Source organism: Carettochelys insculpta, chromosome 31, assembly GCF_033958435.1.
Source record: "Carettochelys insculpta isolate YL-2023 chromosome 31, ASM3395843v1, whole genome shotgun sequence".
Lineage (NCBI taxonomy): Eukaryota > Metazoa > Chordata > Testudines > Carettochelyidae > Carettochelys > Carettochelys insculpta.
Genome location: NC_134167.1, coordinates 3,002,567 through 3,021,344, shown reverse-complemented (window position 1 = coordinate 3,021,344; position 18,778 = coordinate 3,002,567). Strand labels below are relative to the sequence as shown.

General features: G+C 43.8%; 1 protein-coding gene across 1 annotated transcript in view; it reads left to right on the top strand.

Moving 5' to 3' along the window:
* ADAM28 (ADAM metallopeptidase domain 28) overlaps positions 1–18,276 on the top strand; it is a 51,198-nt gene extending 32,922 nt beyond the window's left edge. Inside the window, exons 15-24 of the mRNA XM_074982015.1 lie at positions 3,147–3,249; positions 5,034–5,190; positions 5,524–5,604; positions 6,757–6,835; positions 7,884–7,983; positions 8,289–8,388; positions 8,720–8,785; positions 11,322–11,396; positions 12,492–12,554; positions 12,967–18,276. Coding sequence (XP_074838116.1) covers positions 3,147–3,249; positions 5,034–5,190; positions 5,524–5,604; positions 6,757–6,835; positions 7,884–7,983; positions 8,289–8,388; positions 8,720–8,785; positions 11,322–11,396; positions 12,492–12,554; positions 12,967–12,999 — 857 coding nt within the window. The 3' untranslated portion in view covers positions 13,000–18,276. The remainder of the gene's footprint in view (positions 1–3,146; positions 3,250–5,033; positions 5,191–5,523; positions 5,605–6,756; positions 6,836–7,883; positions 7,984–8,288; positions 8,389–8,719; positions 8,786–11,321; positions 11,397–12,491; positions 12,555–12,966) is intronic.
* The last annotated feature ends 502 nt before the right edge of the window (positions 18,277–18,778 follow it).

Here is an 18,778-nt window from a genome sequence, read left to right as displayed (position 1 = left end):
TCACTTTCCCCCAACCCTGCCAAGCAGCTAGTCTGCTCTGCAAGTCTCAGCTGGATAACTGATCCGACAGTAGCTAACTCTAACTAGACTATCAGCTCTACAACATGCTAGTTAACTAAATGTACTAGTGCGCTAATAATCAGGCTTTTACTGCATTTTAGTTGATGGTTGTAGAGAGACAGCATACCTATCCTACTACCTAGAAAAGAGGAAACCCTTCTGGGAGCCATTTTGTACTGAGCCTGGCCCCTCCCAGTCACCTGACCGGAAGTCAGGAGGCGGGGCCAGGACTATAAAAGCCCAGCCTGATGACTCAGTCCAGTCTGAGCTTTCAGAGAAGTCAGAGCATGGCTCTTAGCTCCCTGGTTTGGTAGTCAAGAACTAGCTGAGGGAGGGTTCAGCTAGGGTAGGTTGTTTGGTTTCCTGGTTGTTCTGGTAGTTTGGGGGTCCCAGTATAATTTACCTCCCAATGAAGCCTAGTTGGATCCTGAGTAGTGGCCTTAGCCTAGCACCCTATGTTGACTTGTTGCAGTAAGATTGATAAGGTGTGATTGGGCTACCTAAACCAGATTTGAGAGTCTGGAGAAGTCAGCAGGATCTCAGGTATGTACTTGGGGGACCCTAGGAATGGTCTAGGGGGGCTAAGAAGACCATTAAAGGGGCTTGGGTCAGTCTTTTGTCATCTGGATTCCCTGCTGCTCATGCTGTTGTGACCTCAGGCTCTGGGTGGGGATGTGGTGGTATGTGTGGGTGTGTCCCCTATGCAACAAGCTAGTTGCAAAGTAGTTTGTTTCTATTTTACCAGCATAGGTGAGGTCTGGGCCCTATGTTAAACTGTGAACTGGGGTGGTTACCCTGCTCTGAATGAGTGTTGGGACTTTCCTGTGTGAGAAGACAGCCTGTAGTGCTGCCTTGCCTTGCCCTGAGCTAGTCTGGCTCCTGTGAGCTATCTACTTGCTATCCTGCCTAGAGCTAGTGCCTGTCTTTCTGTGAATTGTGTGTTGTTGCCTTACCCTGCACCTGGGCCTGCTCACTTTGTACTAGTGATTGGGTTCTTTTGCTTGTTCTGCTGCCCCATCCTGAGGTAGGGCCTGGGCTGTCTGAGACTGTTTGTTGCTCTGTCCTGAGCTAGGGCTGGGGGCCTTCTATGAGACATGAGCTAACTTCTCTAACTGACACTGTTTGTTTGCAGTCCTTCCCTGAACCAGGGCTGTGGGTTCTCCTGAGACTGGATGTTACTGCCCCCCACCCTAGTGCTAGGGCCTGGACATATTGAGGACATGTAGGCACTGCTCTTATCTGGGGCTAGGCCAAGACCTGAGCTAGCTTTCCTAATGCCCACCTGAAGCCAGCCTGGGCTTTGAAATGGCTACCCTCACCCACCTGAGACAAGGTGGGCTAAGGACTAGCACCAACTCACTGTCCCAGAAAGGAAGAACCCTTCTGGGAGCCCAAACTGGCTAGTGCTTAATCTACTGTTGTTCCTTCTGTCTGATGATCCCTGCTAGTTTCGTTAGCTCAGTGCTACATTTCAGACACTCCTTGAGTTTCTTCAGAAGGGGGAAGTTGGAAAGTAACTGCTTTTGCACAATGCGGGGGGAGGGGAAGAGCCATGGAGTGGCCAGGAGTTATCTGACACATGAGGAAATCTCCTCTTATGCTGCTGTGAGGATGATTATCATGGTTCCTCTTTGCCATAATAAATATTACCTGGTACAATTACTGTTAGCAATATGGGAGCACATCTTAAACTAGACTAAACTTCAGGACCCTCATTAGAGCCACAGTTCTAGCAGACAACACAAATTGATCTCCAGCTCTGAAGCATATGGTGCTTGTCTCAACACCCAGCCATCAGAAGCTCTACCAGTTCTCACTGGGTATTAGTTCATCATACCCCTAGCTACAGTGTGCAAAACAGTGAGCCCCTTGTAAGAGAGTCTAGATGCTTAAGAGCTTATGGCCTAAACAGGCTATGCAAACAAAGGTGGGAGCAGAGGTAGAGTTGTATGGGCATGTCTAAGCCAACAAAGCAGATCAATAGTAAGCTGGGAGCAGAGCCCAGGCCTCCTGACTTTATCTCCAGTGCCCTAGTCACTGGACTGTACTCACCTCACTGCATCAGGCACCAAAGGGGTATCTCCACATTTTGCCTTTGCTTACAGCCAGAAAACCTGATGTTTATGTAGGGTTGCTTGAGAGCAGATCCTCAACTATAGGCAAGGAACACACCTGAGTTAGGGGAGAAGGGAGGGATAAAGGTCTGTAAAAGGCTTGTTAAACTTGATCAACTGTAAACTAGCCTGGTCCTCCAGTGTAATCCGCTGGCCCCTAAATTTACACCTTGGACCTTAAGGAGACAGCTGGAGATTGGTGTGCCTCCACCCTTTGTCTGTCTTACACAGATAAGCTGTCAAGTAGTACTTCAAAGATTAACAAAATAACTTATTAGGTGAGCTTTTGTGGGACAGACCCACTTCAGACCATAGCCAAACCAGAACACTCTATTTAAGGCATAGAGAACCAAAAACGGTAATCAAGGTGGACAAATCAGAAAAAAAATCAAGGTAAGCAAATCAGTAGAGGGACAGAAGGCAGGGAAGTCAAGAATTTGATTAAGCCAAGTAGGCAAATGAGCCCCATAATGACCCATACAACTCCCATCCATTATAGGGGCTTGTTTGCCTACTTGGCTTAATCAAATTCTTGACTTCCCTGTCTTCTGCCCCTCTACTGCTTTGCTTACCTTGATTTTTGTTCTGATTTGTCCACCTTGATTACATTTTTTGGTTCTCTGTACCTTAAATATTGAGTCTGTTCTGATATGGCTATGGTCTGAAGAAATGGGTCTGTCCCATGAAAGCTCACCTAACTTTTTAGTCTTTAAAGTGCTACTTGACTGCTTATGTTTGATAATGTATAGACTAGCATAGCTTTGTTACTATTTACGCAGATACTAGCACCACTGATGTGCTATCCTAGACTGCAGGAGTCATCTGAGTGACCTGCCACCTCCCATCAGATGAGATCTTTGTCTTATGGTGATAAACACCCCTCCTGTAGTTTCCTGCCAGCAGAGGATCTGGCTTGTGCTATAGTGTTTTCCCACACACTCCATGGCTTTGTCTTGTTTGCCTTGTTCCCAGGTTCTACAGTAGCTGCAGACGCCTGCTATAAAACTAACCAGAATGGAGTTTATTATGGACATTGCAAAAAGGCAAATGGCACCTTCATGCCCTGCGCAAACAGGTAAGCGAGAAATACTTACCTCAAATTCTAGGAAACAGAGGTAATTCATGGCCATACAAAGAGGCAAACTAGGAGAATTCCCTCCTTGTAGCTCTTTCATAAGAGGTGGGCTTGTTTCTTTTTCACCTGGATGCTGCATCAAAGCAGGTTGTTTCTGATGAAAAGAGAAGCATGCAATTTTTAAGTACAATTGTGAATCAGGTAATGAGCCTCATCTTTTAATATGCTCACAAGTAAGGAAGCTTCTGAAGACAATCAGTCTGGGTCCAATTAAGCATTCACTCCTGCAATGTCTTGTGAGCATTCTTAAGACCCCATTGAAGTCAGGGAGAGTTAAGCACCAGCAGTTGTCTACATGCAAACTGGAACTGAACATGGCTTACAATTCAAATCTACAGTTTTCATTTCTAGTCTGTTTGTGGACAGGGGATATAGCAAGTAGTGAGGACCAATTTCAATGTTTACTGTGCTCTGACATGGCTCTAGAACAGCTGTTCTCAAACATCAGCAAACCAAGGACACTTATTTTGATTTTTTTTTTGTGGACTCTAAAATTGGCCTCTAAATTCAGTTCCAGTCCCCACTCCCATGTTAGGCTAGGGTTCAGCAACCAAAATACAAGAGAACAAAAACTCATTTAAGAGCTGCAATGCATGTCAATAAGAGGCAGTCCTTAATAAATAAGGTCAAACCATATTGTCCTTGTATGCTAGGAACAGTATAAACAATGTTATGTTTAATGCAAGACACTCAAACTTCTTACATATCTCTCCTCACTCCTTGAATTTGTGTACCACTATCTTCCTCAGTGACTCCTGAACCTTCTTTCTCTCTCCCTCTTGAGTGCTAGACTCTGAACAACCTTGATTCAGTTTTTGAAATAACTGAGTTGTTTTTAATCAGTGTCTGCCATCCATGAATGGCTTTCCTTATTTCACAATCCCTTGAGTTGCCACAGAACTAGGCACAGTTAAGCTACTTGGTGATTTCACCCATTTACTGTTATTACTTTGCTCTGCTTTGTAGCAGTTGCTCCATGTTTCTTCCTGGATTCTCCAGCTGGCTACTGTTTGGCAAAAGTAGTGTGGTTTTTGAGAAAATGCCTAAGGTTTGTGTTTTTGTCTGCATGTCTCATCTGCAATGAGACAGAAAGGGAGCCCAGCTGAACTCAATATAAATGCCAATGATTGAGTCCATTCTGTTTGAAATCATCAGTTTCCCTCTGAAGCCATTCCTCCCCACTTTAATTATGCCAATTTTACTTCACATTTAACTTTGCTTTCTTGAAATGTGCATTTTTCTTTACATCAGGAATGTCAAACTGTTTTCCTTGTCAAAACCAAGACTTTATTAGCAATGTGATCAAAACAGGTACAGGATGCCATCCCACTATATGGCATATATCAAAGGGGATGTTATCCAATGTTTTGAGATCCTGTTAGCTATTTACATATAAGCTGTTCATTGTTGGGCTTTTAGATTTTACTTTACTTTGGGAGCCACCAAGAAATCCTTAAAGAGCTGCATGTGGTTCTGGAGCCACAAGTTGCAGACCCCTGACCTAAGCCAAAGCCCACCCACCTCTTCTGATACCCCCCATGGGCGCCCTGTTCCCACTCCTCTCATCTACCCAACACCACTATCTGCTCTGCAGTGTGTAAAAGGTACTGAGGGAGGGAAAAGGAGTTGATCAGTGGGGCCAGTGTCCCAGGACATGACTCGGATCCCCTGGAGTACCCTGTCTCTGCTCTTCAAGAAGATAAGCTCTTGCTTTTCCCCCACAGTGATATCAAGTGCGGGAAGTTATTCTGTACGGGTGGCTCACAAATGCCTGCAGAAGGAAACCTACTGTCATTTGATTCGTGCAAAGGCAGTTTTCTGAACAATGATGATGAAGACTCAGGCATGGTCATGACAGGAACTAAGTGTGGTGATGGAATGGTTAGTGAAAGGAGCTTTAACTCCCCAGGCTGGGGCCACACTGGAAGGTGTACAGAGGGTCCTGTGCATTCCCAATATCCACCCCAGCACTCACCATCAGTTCACGTTTTCCTTGGTGAATGTGAGAATCATGTCTTTATTCCCTGTATGGTTCTTAGTTATATTAAGGACCATTTACCCCTGTGGCCCATAATGCTGACACAAAATACATTTGTGCACAAACTTTAATGGCCCTTTTTGTTTACCACACTAGAGCTGACAATTATACTATGAAGCAGTTCATGGAATCTGAAAGTCCCTTGGTGCTGATCACATGTGCACTTTGAATTTCAGGTGTGCAGCAGGGGACAATGTGTAGATATTGAGAGAGCCTACAAGTCAACAAACTGTTCAGCTAAATGCAGTGGACATGCGGTAAAAATTAAGTTCTTGGGGGGCCAATGACACTAAAGTTCCTGTGAACTAAAGCCAGCTTTTGATGCTATGGTATCAGCTGTGGGATTTCTAATTCCAGATGGTGACAAATTTGAGATCAAAGGAAAGAATCCAGACCAACTTCCCATGGTTTCACAGGAGCATATACAACCCAATAATTAACTTCACATAGGACAGTGGTTCTTAATCAGTGGCTCAGTTCCTGCAGAGGGGAGGGTGTGTGGGGGGGAAACAAAACAGATTTCAGGGAGTCTGCCAAGTAAAGCTGGTGTAAAACTCTCTAGTGCTCAGGGAGTAAAGCTGAACCCCACCACAGGGATGCACACTGGAGCCCCAAGCCCTACCCTGGTGCTGAAGCCAAAGCTCTGCACAGCTTAGCTCTGCAGTGCTCTCTGGTGTGGGATCCCACAGATTGCTCTGCTTACTGCTGCTAATGCCAGACCTGGCTTTTTGGTACAGAAAATCAGCAGTGACACAGCTGGGCTGTGGACTTCTTTTATAGCATGCTGGGGGAGGGAGGGGTGCTCAGAAAGAGGCTGAGAATCCCTGGTTTAAGGGAGCCCACAAAATGTTATAAATGACTTAAGGGGGAGGATAGTGAGTAGCAAACTGGACTAGAGGTCAGGAGACCTGGGCTCTATCCCTGGGGGAAAAATTCACACTCCTGAACATTGGACTAAGCTAAATGTTAAGCACAGGCTAGTCCTTGCGCTTCATAAAGTGCTCAGTGGTCTAGGGACTTAAGGCCTGATTCTTATGTGGCAATTTACATTTGTCAAATTCTACCAAGGTCTGCTGTACAGGACAAGGGACTATACAGGGGCAAGAGTGCACAGAATCTGGCCTGGGAACATCTGTGTAGAAAGCCCCATATTGTTTAAATTCTGTTACATCTGAAGGAATGGGAATTTTACAGTTCACTGCAGTGGGACTATAATTTGAAGCCTGACCGAAGCCCACTGAAGACAAGGGAAAGATTCCCATTGGCCTCAGTTTTCAATCGGGCTCGATATACTGATGCCAACAGGCCAAATTGTCTTTACACTGAACTCTGCACTAACATTTGCCTCAACCTAGTGTCATTTTCTGGTCCCTAATTTAAAAACTAAAAGCACATCTCTGGTTTCTTAGGTGTGTGACCATGAACTGCAATGCCAGTGTGAAGAAGGGTGGGCACCACCTGACTGCAACAGTGTGACTACTATTCAGTGTAAGTAGATTGTGATATCTATGATCAGGTAATACACTAACATAAATAATGGGCCAACTAGAGTTTGTGCGAGCAGTATAACTGACTTCTGTGACACCACAAAAGCACCAGCTGAGCTTTGGTCCTGATGGCTTGTCTACACTACCAAGTTTAGTCAAGTTACATAAATACTCAAAGTGGACAAAACACTCGGAGGATGTTCACACTTGGTCCTCAGATCATGTCCACACTGGGGGCACCATGCCAAGTGAACAATGCACAGTGGGTATGTATCCCACCATGCAGTGCTGGGGGAAGGCAAGGGTGAGCCCTTCACATTTGGGGATTCCCTCAGTTGTTCAACCTCTTCCACTGCTGGGAGTAGCACCATGAATAGTTTTGAGCTCTGTGCTGAGGAAGGTCAGTGGCAGGCTGTGCTGCTTTGACAATGTCTACACTGGCCTCTCCCTTTTGAAAGGGCATATTAATAGGGAGTTTGGAAGATGCTAATGAGGTGTTGCATGCAGTTTGAAAGTGCTGTTTTCAGAATGCACATTGCCTGCATAGACAGGGGCCTTCAAAAGGGAGTTAGCAAGTCTGGGAGGGGGGGTCTCTCCCTAAAATAGGAAGGGGCTTTCCAAGTCAGGGAGTCCTTTCAAGAGGCCCCCATCTCATGGGTGATGTGCATTCTGAAAGGGCACTTGCAAAATAGCAGCTGTGCACAATTTGAATGAGTCCACATGAGAACATGCTTCTCTGCTTGGCAACCCACTGGCTGACAATGTCCTGACCTACTCTCCCAGCCTTCAGCCTATCTCCCTAGTGAGGGATTTTCCAACAGATGTGCAACTCATTTTCTCCAGCACAGGTTCAGGGGGAGACAGCATTGCACAGCTGTATGGAGGAATGGAGTGAAGTCTTTCTCCCTCATGTGGCCACTTCTGACTGAAACACAACTCAGCTTTAAGAAAGCCCTTACAGTAGGAAAACAAGAGGTCATATCAGCAGGCCTCTGCTGCCTCCTAGTGCTGTTGAGAAAGTCATGTATTGCATTGTATCATCCCTGCAGACTTTGCCATCATTGGTGTGCTCGCTGCCCTGGCTATCATTGTGATTGTCATAGCTTTATTCCTCCGCTACCGAAACACTAAGAAGCAGCAAAGTCACAGGTACATTATGCTTGGAATTAGTCTCAAAGGAATTTGTGTGGAAGACTTGTCTATAGAAGTTGGGCTCCAGCTTACACAAGCTTCTCTGACCTGTGTGGGAACAATGAGCAAACCTGGGAACTAAAACTGATATGGTGCCACCCCTTCCTCATGACTGACAAAATCCCATGATTTTATATGGCAGTTTAACTGTTAAACAAAAGTCAGCTATTAATCTAGCATGTGCAGACTTCCAGAGTATGATGCCTATTTTAAGACAGCAGAAGTAAAGTGAGCAAATTGAGTTACGTGGAATATCATTGTAGTGGCCAGAGCAGAGGTGTATCTGGAGAGACAAACCCAGCCTTCTCTGGGCAAGAACAGAAGAGAAGACAGCACACTGCACCCATGCCACCTGGCCAGGAGGTGAGAATCTGAACACCTGGCAGAATTAGACTGCTGGATGCAACACATCCCCCTATCATTATAAATTTCAACTTGCCTGCATTTACTTAAGGCCAAAGTCTAGGGACGAATTAAATAGTGGTAACAGGGCTTGGAATCAGGATTGCTTGGTCCCACTCCCAGCTTAGGTTGGGTGGGAGCATGGATTAATGTGCACACAAACCAGTTGGCTTCAAGTCTAACTTCTGTATTTTGTAAGTCTGGAGTAGGGTGTGGTGAACAAAACCAACCAACAAGATAGAAATTTTAAACTCAGGCTTGTGTCAAGTGACATCTTGTTTCTGGTTTCCAGGTCAAAGACACAAGACTTCTCCTTCCCAATCCTCCACTGCAGGCAAGCAAGCCACAAGTTCGGGTGGTAAGCACATCTAGAATATGATTACTTTGAAAATCCAGTACTTCTTTTTGTGCTGGTACTGAGTACTGGCACCTTGTCAGCTCCAGCCATGGGATTGGCAGGGTGTAGGGGTGAGCAGGCTGAGTATTGGCACCCTCTTTAACCACAAAATGGTACTGTTAAATCAATGTCAACTTTTGATAAGGCCGAACACAGCATTCAAAGAGCTGGTATGGTCAGCCCTAACCCAAATCCATTGCAAGTGGGAAGACTTCCACCATTGTCAGACATTGGACCAGGCTCCTGTTCTTTCAAAGCTAACATAGATGGCTAATGCAGTCCACATCTGCTGTGTGGAATGTTCATATCCAAACACATTTCCTGCAAAACACACTGGCAAGTCATCCAAGGATTACAGATCCCAGTCTAGCAAAGCACTTGTACCTGTTAAGCCAATATTTCATTATCTGCTTTTCCTATGAGTACATGCTTAAGGGCTTTAGGTCAGGAGCAAATTGCAACTGACAGAAAATAATTCAATAGTTGCCCAACAGTGTGGAAATCATGAATTCCTATGTGGCCTTTAACTGCTTGCAGTTGTGGATGTAAAACAAGTAGGAGAGATATACACAGGCCATGTCTACATTTACAAAAATTCAGAATGGCTATGGTAATGGTCAAAGAATACTGAGGTGCTGCAATAAATATTCAGTGCCTCATTAGCATGCCACTAGCTGCAGCACTTCAAAAGTGCAGTGTTGCTTGTCTACAGGGGGTCCTTTCCAAGGAGATTTCAATGTCTAGGCAGGGGTCCTTTTCAAAAGGACCCTGCCAACAAGCTGCAGGAGAGAACAGTGGCACTTTCAAAGTGCTGTGGCTGGCAGCATCCTAACAAGGTACTCAATATTCATTTCAATGCCTCATTAGCATGGCCATTTCAAAGTGTTAAGCGTAGACATACCCATAGTATTTAGTTTTGCTAAAAAATGGAACCCATTTCACAAAAATTCGCCAGGTTTCAATTTTCACAGATTACAAACGATGCTTGCAACATTCAGTCTAACATTGAAATCTTAAATTTGGTGCAAAGATGCACCTTTGAAAAGAGAATTGGTGTGAAGTCCTAAAACACAACACTGAGCAAAAAACTGCCAGTTTCACTTAGCTCTAAAATACTTCAATGGATTTAGATCTTCCTCCTTGATGGGTGTCCAACTTACATTAATGCCAATTAGACTTGCATAGAAGTCTAGGCCTCAGTGAATATAAGAATTATTGCACTTGGTTATGCTACTGATACATAATTTGTGTGCAACTGCATTTCAGAAGGTCTAAGGACTCCTCCTACATCAGTTTTCTGTTCAATTCCACAATGTCCAGGCAAGCCTTCTGTGGTGCACTTTCATGAGTTTGCTAGGAGGCCACTTCTGACCCATAAGAGACTGGCACAACAGACCCCATTTGCATCATAGGCAAGTCCTTTGTGTACTCACTATGCCAGGCCATGGTACATAGGACCTGTGAATATTGGAAAAAAGACTGAGCACTGGGCCTGATTCCACAAAAGGCAATGTCCCCATCACCTGCTCATGGATACTCACCATCACGTGGTCCATGTCTCTTGAGATTGGCCCTACTGTGATTAGAACAGAGCTCTGTCTTGGGCCCATCCTATAATTTTTAGGAAATTACCTCCCCATTCCAAATGTCTTTCAGGCTCATCTCTAGTGGTGTCCTGTGTTTTTTCCTACCCACATGCAGAATAAATGCTGTTATGTGCATCAAGGCTTGTGTGGATGTACACCACCAAACAAAACACATGCTTGCAACTGTGGGTGCTCTGCTAATCAGCTGGGAGGCACTTGAAGCTCTTCTGGGTGACTAAGTGTTCTTTGGACATGGGTGCTGGTGACCTCTAAGCCAGAGCAAAGTAATCTCTGCTACTGTGAGCATTCATAGGATTGCTCAAGGAAGAGCATGTGCTTTAAATGTCCATTGGATTATCTTTGTATTCATTAAAAACCTCTCCCATCTTCAGGTGCATACACATCAAACCATTAAAACACAAATGGTTAAGCTTATAAATGGCAGTTCCAAAGGATTAAATGAAAATGTCCTTCCACAGACTGACAAAGCCATCTTCAATTTGCCATAACATCCACTTTGGTAAAAGCTTGGGAGAATGAATAAGTTTCAGTCCTGTTGTGGAGAACATATATAGCAATCTGTGCACTATTTTGCTGTTTAATAGTGATAGTTCAGCATCCTGTCTGCCATAAAACTAAACTGCTTTTCAAGACTAACATTGTAATTTCTGATTGGCCTCTAAAATATCCCAGAGGGCAGTGCCAATGGCAGGCCAGCCATCTACCAAAACACAAATGGTAAATCTCACACATGGAATTTAAAATTGAAATTCTGGTACCACTGAAACTGACAGCAAAAATCTCATTTAAATGCAGTCAGGATTTCATCTGAACTCTAATGGCTGGGGCAGGTCTGAATTAGACACAGGTCTTCATGTCACCTCTCACAGTAAACATGTCATCTTTTTCAGCCTATTATAAAGCCAGCCATTCCACCGCCTCCAGTTCCTGCTGCCAAGCCAGCCTATCCTCTCCCAAGCAAGTCTGTAAGTAAACATCCATAATCCTGGTCCATCTGTTCTCGTGTTTTTATCTAATCAAGTTATACATGGATGTAATCCTGAGGCACCAGCCATAAAGTTTCCAATGTTAGGGTTAAAACTGATGGCAGCTACTTAAGTTACAAGATTGTTCTGTCCTATATTTGCAGGGCATCTAGCACAGTGGGGTCCTGACCTGGGACTACCAGTGATGCAAACAATGAATAGGAAAACAAAGCAGTCAAGTAGCACTTTAGACCAGCAAAATAGTTTTAGGTGAGCTTTCGTGAGACAGACCCACTTCAGAAGTGGGTCTGTCCCACAAAAGCTCACCTAATAAACTATTTTGCTGGTCTAAAGTGCTACTTGACTGCTTTTTGTTTTGATTAGCATGGCTTCCTCTCTCCTCCTAATGAATAGGAAACAATTTGTCTGAGGGTGGTTCAATTTTTAATAAAATTCCTAAGAATTTAAACACAAGGCCTAGTTCATGTTTAAGGGCATGTGACATAGCACTAAAAGGTGTCATTGGTGTAGACAAACAGCCAGAAACTTTGCTTAAAGCAAGATATCCAGCTAAACAGCCATGCAACTCATGCTGTTAAAGGGCTTGGTCATCTAATACTTAGACTAGCAGTGATCCCATAGTCAGTGCTATTACTTGCATGAGCAAGGATTTTCCATTAAGGTGTTGATTCAGCAAAGCACAAGCATGCATTTAAAATTATGCATAAATAGCATTGACTTCAAATGGGACTTAAGTGTGTGCTTAAAGTTCACCATGTACTTAAGTACTATGCAGAATAGCAATTCTTTCTGAAGTCTTTGATTCAAGCATGTGCTTAACTTTACACAGCTGAGTCACCCTACAGAACACCCTTGGCTGAATACAGATGAATTTAACATGTAAGTGCTGTCCAGAATCAGGATCTATATTTCTGCTTAATTTTGTGTATACAGGAAAGATAAGCCAGTAGTATTGTAATCTTAATTATCTTGTCTCTGGAAAGGTCTTGGTAAATACAGGGGAGAACCCTTGCAGCATCTCAGTTCTGTAATCCCTTTGAAGGGGAGGCATAACACAATTCTATTTTATCACAGGTAGCAGAAACTAAGTCCACCCCTTCACCACTCCCAAAGGGCAAACCTGCACCTCCACCACAGGTAATTCAAGTGCATGATGCATACAATATTTCAAATCGGACTGAAGGCAAGATTGAGACAAATCTTAACATGGTGCTGCCAATTAATGAGTTCATTGTGAGCCCTGTGATTCTTAATGTTTGTTTCACAAGGTGCTACCTCCTGAAGTCACATTAAAACCCAAGCATCTTAAAAATATTAATTGCTAGCATCATGGCCCTGGAGAAATATATTGCTCACAACTTGAAGGCAAACGGAACTGAGTCTTGTTTGGAGATGGGGGAGGGTGGATGAGAGGTGCATTGCCAAAATTTTGTGTAATTTAGAGCTACAGAGAACACTATGCATCTCTCCACTTTATGCAATGCTGCACAAAATTTGTGGGAAAATTTTGTCAGGCACTTGATTTGTTCATTTGTTTGCTTCCACTCAGGCTTTGAAACCACCTGTGAAACCCAAAGTATGAAGCGACTGAAAAGCAAATTTATCAAGATTCCCAACATTGAGTTTCATCTGACCTTATGGTTCCTCCCTTTGCCAAGGAAATTAGGATAGTCCCACTACCTTTTTTAAATGGACTGATAATTTCTTTCAAATGTTCTTTTACGATGATACCAGACTACATTTCTTGGCTTTCCTAAGGAAAGGGGAATAGCAAACTGCAATGAGGGGCAGACATGTGACTTAGTAAACTACAGAAATATGTAGTTTAAGATTTGGGAAAGTCCAATTTAGTAGTCTCTGGCTGTAAATTACAAACTACATGTAAAGGCAAGGGATGGTGAGAGTCCCTGGATCAATGGCCAACATTGCATTCAGGAGCTATCAAAACCTGATGCATTAAAAAGTGCAAAACTGTTGATGGTGGAACTAAGTCCCTTCCCAACTCTGGGAGGGAAATTGGCTTGTATCACTAAAGCATGAGGCTGGATTACCCCCTCTCAGTTCAGTAACTCTTGCACTGACTGGCAATTCCTGAGAACTACTGTGGTTCTGAATCCTTAGGAGTACAGTAGCCCCTTTGAGCTCACTGTGGAGCCTTTAAAGTTGGGAAGATGGGAAAGATGCAAAAGAATGTAGCTGCTTGGAACACAGTGCTCCTGGAGAGTATGAAAAGTCAGTCAAATGACCTCAAGGATAGTGTATGTGGGGGGAATCCTTTAATTATTCACCACTTACTGCTGGCAGTATCTCCTCCCTTCCAGCAGAGATGCACTGGTATCTTGGCTTGTAGGACTATTCTTTGCACTGTTGTAATTTTGCTAATGAGTACTAGGCTGGGCACATGGATTTATTGTCAGTGCTCCTGGACATGGGGCTTTGCATACTGTATGTTATCTAGGGTTGTTAGTTCTAGGCTGCTGGACTACCATCATAGCACTAGCCTGCTGGTACTAGTACTCTTGGCATTATCAATATATTTAAGTTAAAATAAGTGTCAAGAAAATTTTGCAAAAACTAAAAGCCAGAACCTAAAATTTCAGAGGTTCCTATGTGAACCAGACTAGATTCAAAAGCAGAATGGTTCCTTGATTTTTTTTCCAGAACTAGTTCAGATGTGGCTCAGGAAGGCACATTTCCAACTCAGGATGCAAAAGCATTTGTAAGGAAGATCTCTTGGCCTCAAGATGACCAAATGAAGTCAGCCTTGGCTTAGCCTCTAGGAAATCTAGAATTGCCTCCTAACTGAAATCTGTCAGGCCTGGGGCCTTCTCTGTTTGGCCTGTTCTTTAAAAAATGAGCCATAGCCCCAGCTGGCTTAAATGGCAGCTTAGATATTAGAAAAGTTGTGCTAGTTAGCACAAGCTGAAATTCTGGCTTAAAATGTCTGTCAATAGGTAAAGTGGCTTTTAAAATGTAGCTAGAAGTGTTGACCAGCCCACTATTGTCTTTCAAACACATGGAGGAGGGGGCGGAAACCCATTCTTTCTCTGCTGGGATGCATTTTGGGCTGTTCAAGTACTGTCTAAACTAGAAAAAATACTCATGGGCCCTGAAGGCTGTCAGTTTTGGGTATACAGATTAAGATTCAACATTACTGTAAGAATTTGTCTTCCACTGTGGGATACTTTATTTGTACTCAGGTTACTTAATATGAGCATCAGAAGGGTAGCCAAGTTAGTCTGTCTTCAAAAACAGTCCTGTGGCACCTTAGATTAGTCTATAATGTGCCCTTGTACTTGTTTAATAAGCAAGTTTAAACATGTGTATGAAGATTAAAATGTTTAATGTAAGTACAGATTTCTATATTAAAGCATTTAGCAAAAGGAGAAGTTTTCTTGTAACTATCCCCTTTCAAACACCTACAAAAGAGGTGATGCCATATAATCCTGTCAACAGAGGGGACTCCAAATTTTGCTTGAAGTGCTCAGCAAAGTTTTGTATTAACAGAAGGGGAGGGATCATATCTGATGTGCAGTGGCCTAGTGCCACAGAAAATAAGTCCTAAATACTTGATGTAAAAATCACTTTCAACTTGTCTAGCCTGCTAGTTCATCTAGATGAGAGTCAGAATTATAGGACTTGACTGAGCACTTCAAAATGAGAAGTAAATACCTAATACTTAAGAGTTGCTTCTTAGCAAGGCCACCCTTCCAGATAAGTAGATAGACGACAATAGCATATGTATAGCTATCCCTATGTGCTACAGCATAGACTCCTGCCACCAAGCATGTGAATTGTAGAGTATATTTCTACAATCTATTAAATAGTAACAGCTGTATTAGACAAACAAAGCAGTCAAGTAGCACTCTAAAGACTAATAATTTATTAGGTGAGCTTTTGTAGGACAGACCCACTCCTTCTGACCATAGCTGTATCAGAACACTCAACATTTAAGGCACAGAGAACCAAAAATAGTAATCAAGGTGGACAAATCAGAAAAAAAATTATCAAGGTGAGCAAATCAGAGTAGAGGGTCAGAAGGGGAGGCAAGAATTAGATTATGTATATGAGCCCCTGTAATGACCCAGAAAATTCCTATCCCCCCTCAAACCATCTAATGTGTCAAATCTGAATGAGAGTTCAGCCTCTCCAAGAGTGGTGTGGAAACTCTTCTTCTGTAACATGCAGATGTAAGTCATTAACAGAATGGCCCATTCCATTAAAATGGTGGCTGACTGGTTTGTGGATCAGGAGTGTTATGGCTGTTTTGTGACCGTTAAGTTTGAAGTCTGTCCGATATATAAAGCTTGTAGGCATTATTGGCACATGATGGCATATGTTAGTTGAGGAACAAGAGACTGCCTGTGATTGTGAATAACCAGGTTAGGTCCAGTGATGGTCCTTCCTGCATAGATATGTGGACAAAGCTGGCAGCAGGCTTTGTTGTAAGAAGTTCTGGGACTGGTGTTCCTGGGGTAAAGACTGGTTGTGGGTGAGAATCCTTGACAGCCTTATTAGAGAGAACAGGTCTGTCACCTAGGGTCTTCTGGAGTCATCTAATAAATTTTGTTAGTCTTTAAAGTGCAACTCAACTGCTTTTTTGTTTTTGATAGTCTATAGGCTAGCACAGCTTTGTCTGTTACTGTACTAGTCATGTATTACTTCAAAGGGTGCTCTTGTTTTGCAATCTTAAGTATTATACAAACATGACATCTGCTGTTAAAAAGCCTCAGCTGCAAGTAGAGGACAGTCCAAGTCTCTAGCATATATGCCTAAAGGCTACTGGGCCTTTTTTAAATATTAAAATTTCTAGGCCCTGAGCCACAGCTAGTATAAATGAGCACAGAGCCCTCAAAATCAAATGGAATTACACTACTTTAAATCAGCTAGACCTCTGTTCCCAAATATTTGCTCTCTGAGCATGCAAAGTCTTAAAACAGTCCGCAGTTGTAAAGGAAGCCAGTGCCAGAAACCATCTAGTCTGAGGCGTGAAATTGCAGAAGGAGGGCATAACAAAGTCCTGCCCCCTGGAGCCCCCAGATCTACAATGTCATAAGCAAGGGACAAAGCTGGTCATGGGGGAAGGAGTGCAGGTGAAGCACATCCCCAAGCTGTTCTCACCTGCAATGAGCTACTCTGGTGTGAGCCGGGGGGCACATGCACCACTTCCAGCACTTGACCCCACTCCTCCCTTTTGTTCAGATAAAGGCTGGCATACCACCTGCCCCCAAGAGCCCTCTAGCTGCCATTTGCTGGGCTGGGGGCCTGCCTTCTCCCATAGTGTCTGGAGGCATTCACATAACTTGCAGTGCACCAGTAGGATTGTGCCTGCCTCTGCATGTACTGTTGCTGCTGCTTGACACAGCCCACCTGTTATGGCAGCAAGGTGGGGTCTGTATGCAGGGTGAGGCAGGAAGAAGCTCCTTTTCCAGGGACTCCAGCACTGGGCTTGTGTGTTTTACTGAGATTTAACATCTCACCCCAGACTAACATTCCTTATTATCTTTTCCATCGGCTCCCCCTCCCTCTACTGTCTCCCCTAGGGCCTCTCCTGCCCTGGAGGGAGTGCAGTGTATCACTTCTGGGAGACCACCACTTACTTCCAGGGCTGTCTGGGGGATGGAGGGGCAGGGGTAGCTAATTTCAGAGAGGAAAAGTAGGGCCTGGTGTACAAAGTTTACTCACCCCTGCCTTAGGATATGTCTGCAGTTACGGGAAGATCACTGCCTTTAAGGTTGATCTTCTAGGGTTCCAACCATTGGGGTGTTACAGCTGGCCCTAGTACTCTTCCTTGTTGCAAGAAGTAAGGGAATCCTGCTCAGACAATTCACTACACCAGAAGAAAGCATTTAACAATCCCACTGGCGCCTGCTTCATAGTCTTTTCAATTTAAATATGGATTTCTGTGTGTTGCATGTCCTTTGTCTTTGAGTTATAGATTAAAATACATTAACAGTGACAGCCCAGGAAGGTAAGGACAGTTTAAAAGCCTCAGACAAGCAGGCACCAGCCAATGAATCAATAAGCTAAGCCTACTATACAAATAATGTAACACCACAGAAATGGCAGGCTCAAGGATACTCAGGTTAGGAGGAAGTCCTTTTGTCCCCCCCCCCGACCCTAAAAGCCTGTTGACCATAAAGCTTACTGAAGGCTAAAGGGGGAACAAGTTCCTAAAAACTTACTTTAGTAAAACTATAGCTGCTGGGGGGCATGGATAGGGATGGGGAGGAATGTACTTAAGTACAAGTGGCAAGTTCCCCTCTGAAGAACTACTTGTGTAAAAGTAAACACACATCCCACCTTGATTGTACTCAAGTATCCAGGAGAAAAAAAAAGCCACACTGACGCAAGTAACTTTTTGTGTACTTTCCCACCTCTGCCTAGGGTTTACACTTTTTCAGCACCACATCCAATTGGTAAAATATATATTGTTTTCTAGCTGGAGGGTTTACTTGACTCTCCAGCTACCTCAACCCAGCCTAATAAACAGGTGCACCTGACAGAATTGCATACATACTGATCTCAAGCCAAATAAAAGATATCAGACCCTCAGTTGGTGTGAGTTAGAGCTGAGCACATAACCATTTTTTTAACTTTGTGGCAGTTCTGGAATGATGATGCAGACAGGGACAAATGGAATCTGAATGTTTTCAGTGAATTGAAAGTCTATTGCAGATCAGTTCCAGAGCTAGGATTTGAACCTGGGTCTTCCCATCACACAAGTATGCCCCAATCACCAGGCAAAAGGTTGGGGACCATGGTGGGAGTGACCCATGGCAGCAGCACTGGCCCTTGGGTGAGGGGCCAGAAGAGTGTATGTCGCATTTGTGAATAAACTATTTGCTTGAACAATTTCACTCAGCACTGGTGTCACTGTAAGTCCATTGAAATCAACAGGGCTACTCCTGCAGACAGCAGCTGAAGACCCAGGTCCTAGTAGCTATCCACTATACCACATCCAGCTGGGCCTACTGGCTTACAACTTCCATGGGCTAGAAACAGCTCTTGCAAGCAGAGTAATTTGCTGTATAGAGGTACATTTACATATGTGAGCCTCAACCAGTAGCAACTTATTACTAGAGAGAGAGGGATGACAATCTTTAATCATTTGCTTATTGAAACCTGCCTGAGTGTTGCATAATTGGATGCCTTTAATCTTCCTCTAGGTGATTGTGAAATGGAAGACCCCCAGTAAGGTATAGTGCTACCTGTAGCACTGTCAACAATTGCCTTGGTCCCTGGTTTACTTTAGATCAGCCTTCTGAAGACTGGTGTGGATCATCAGATCCATATATATTCTGCATATATAGTCTGCTGGCGTGACCCCAGCCTTCAAAGCATCTAAGGGGAAAAATGTA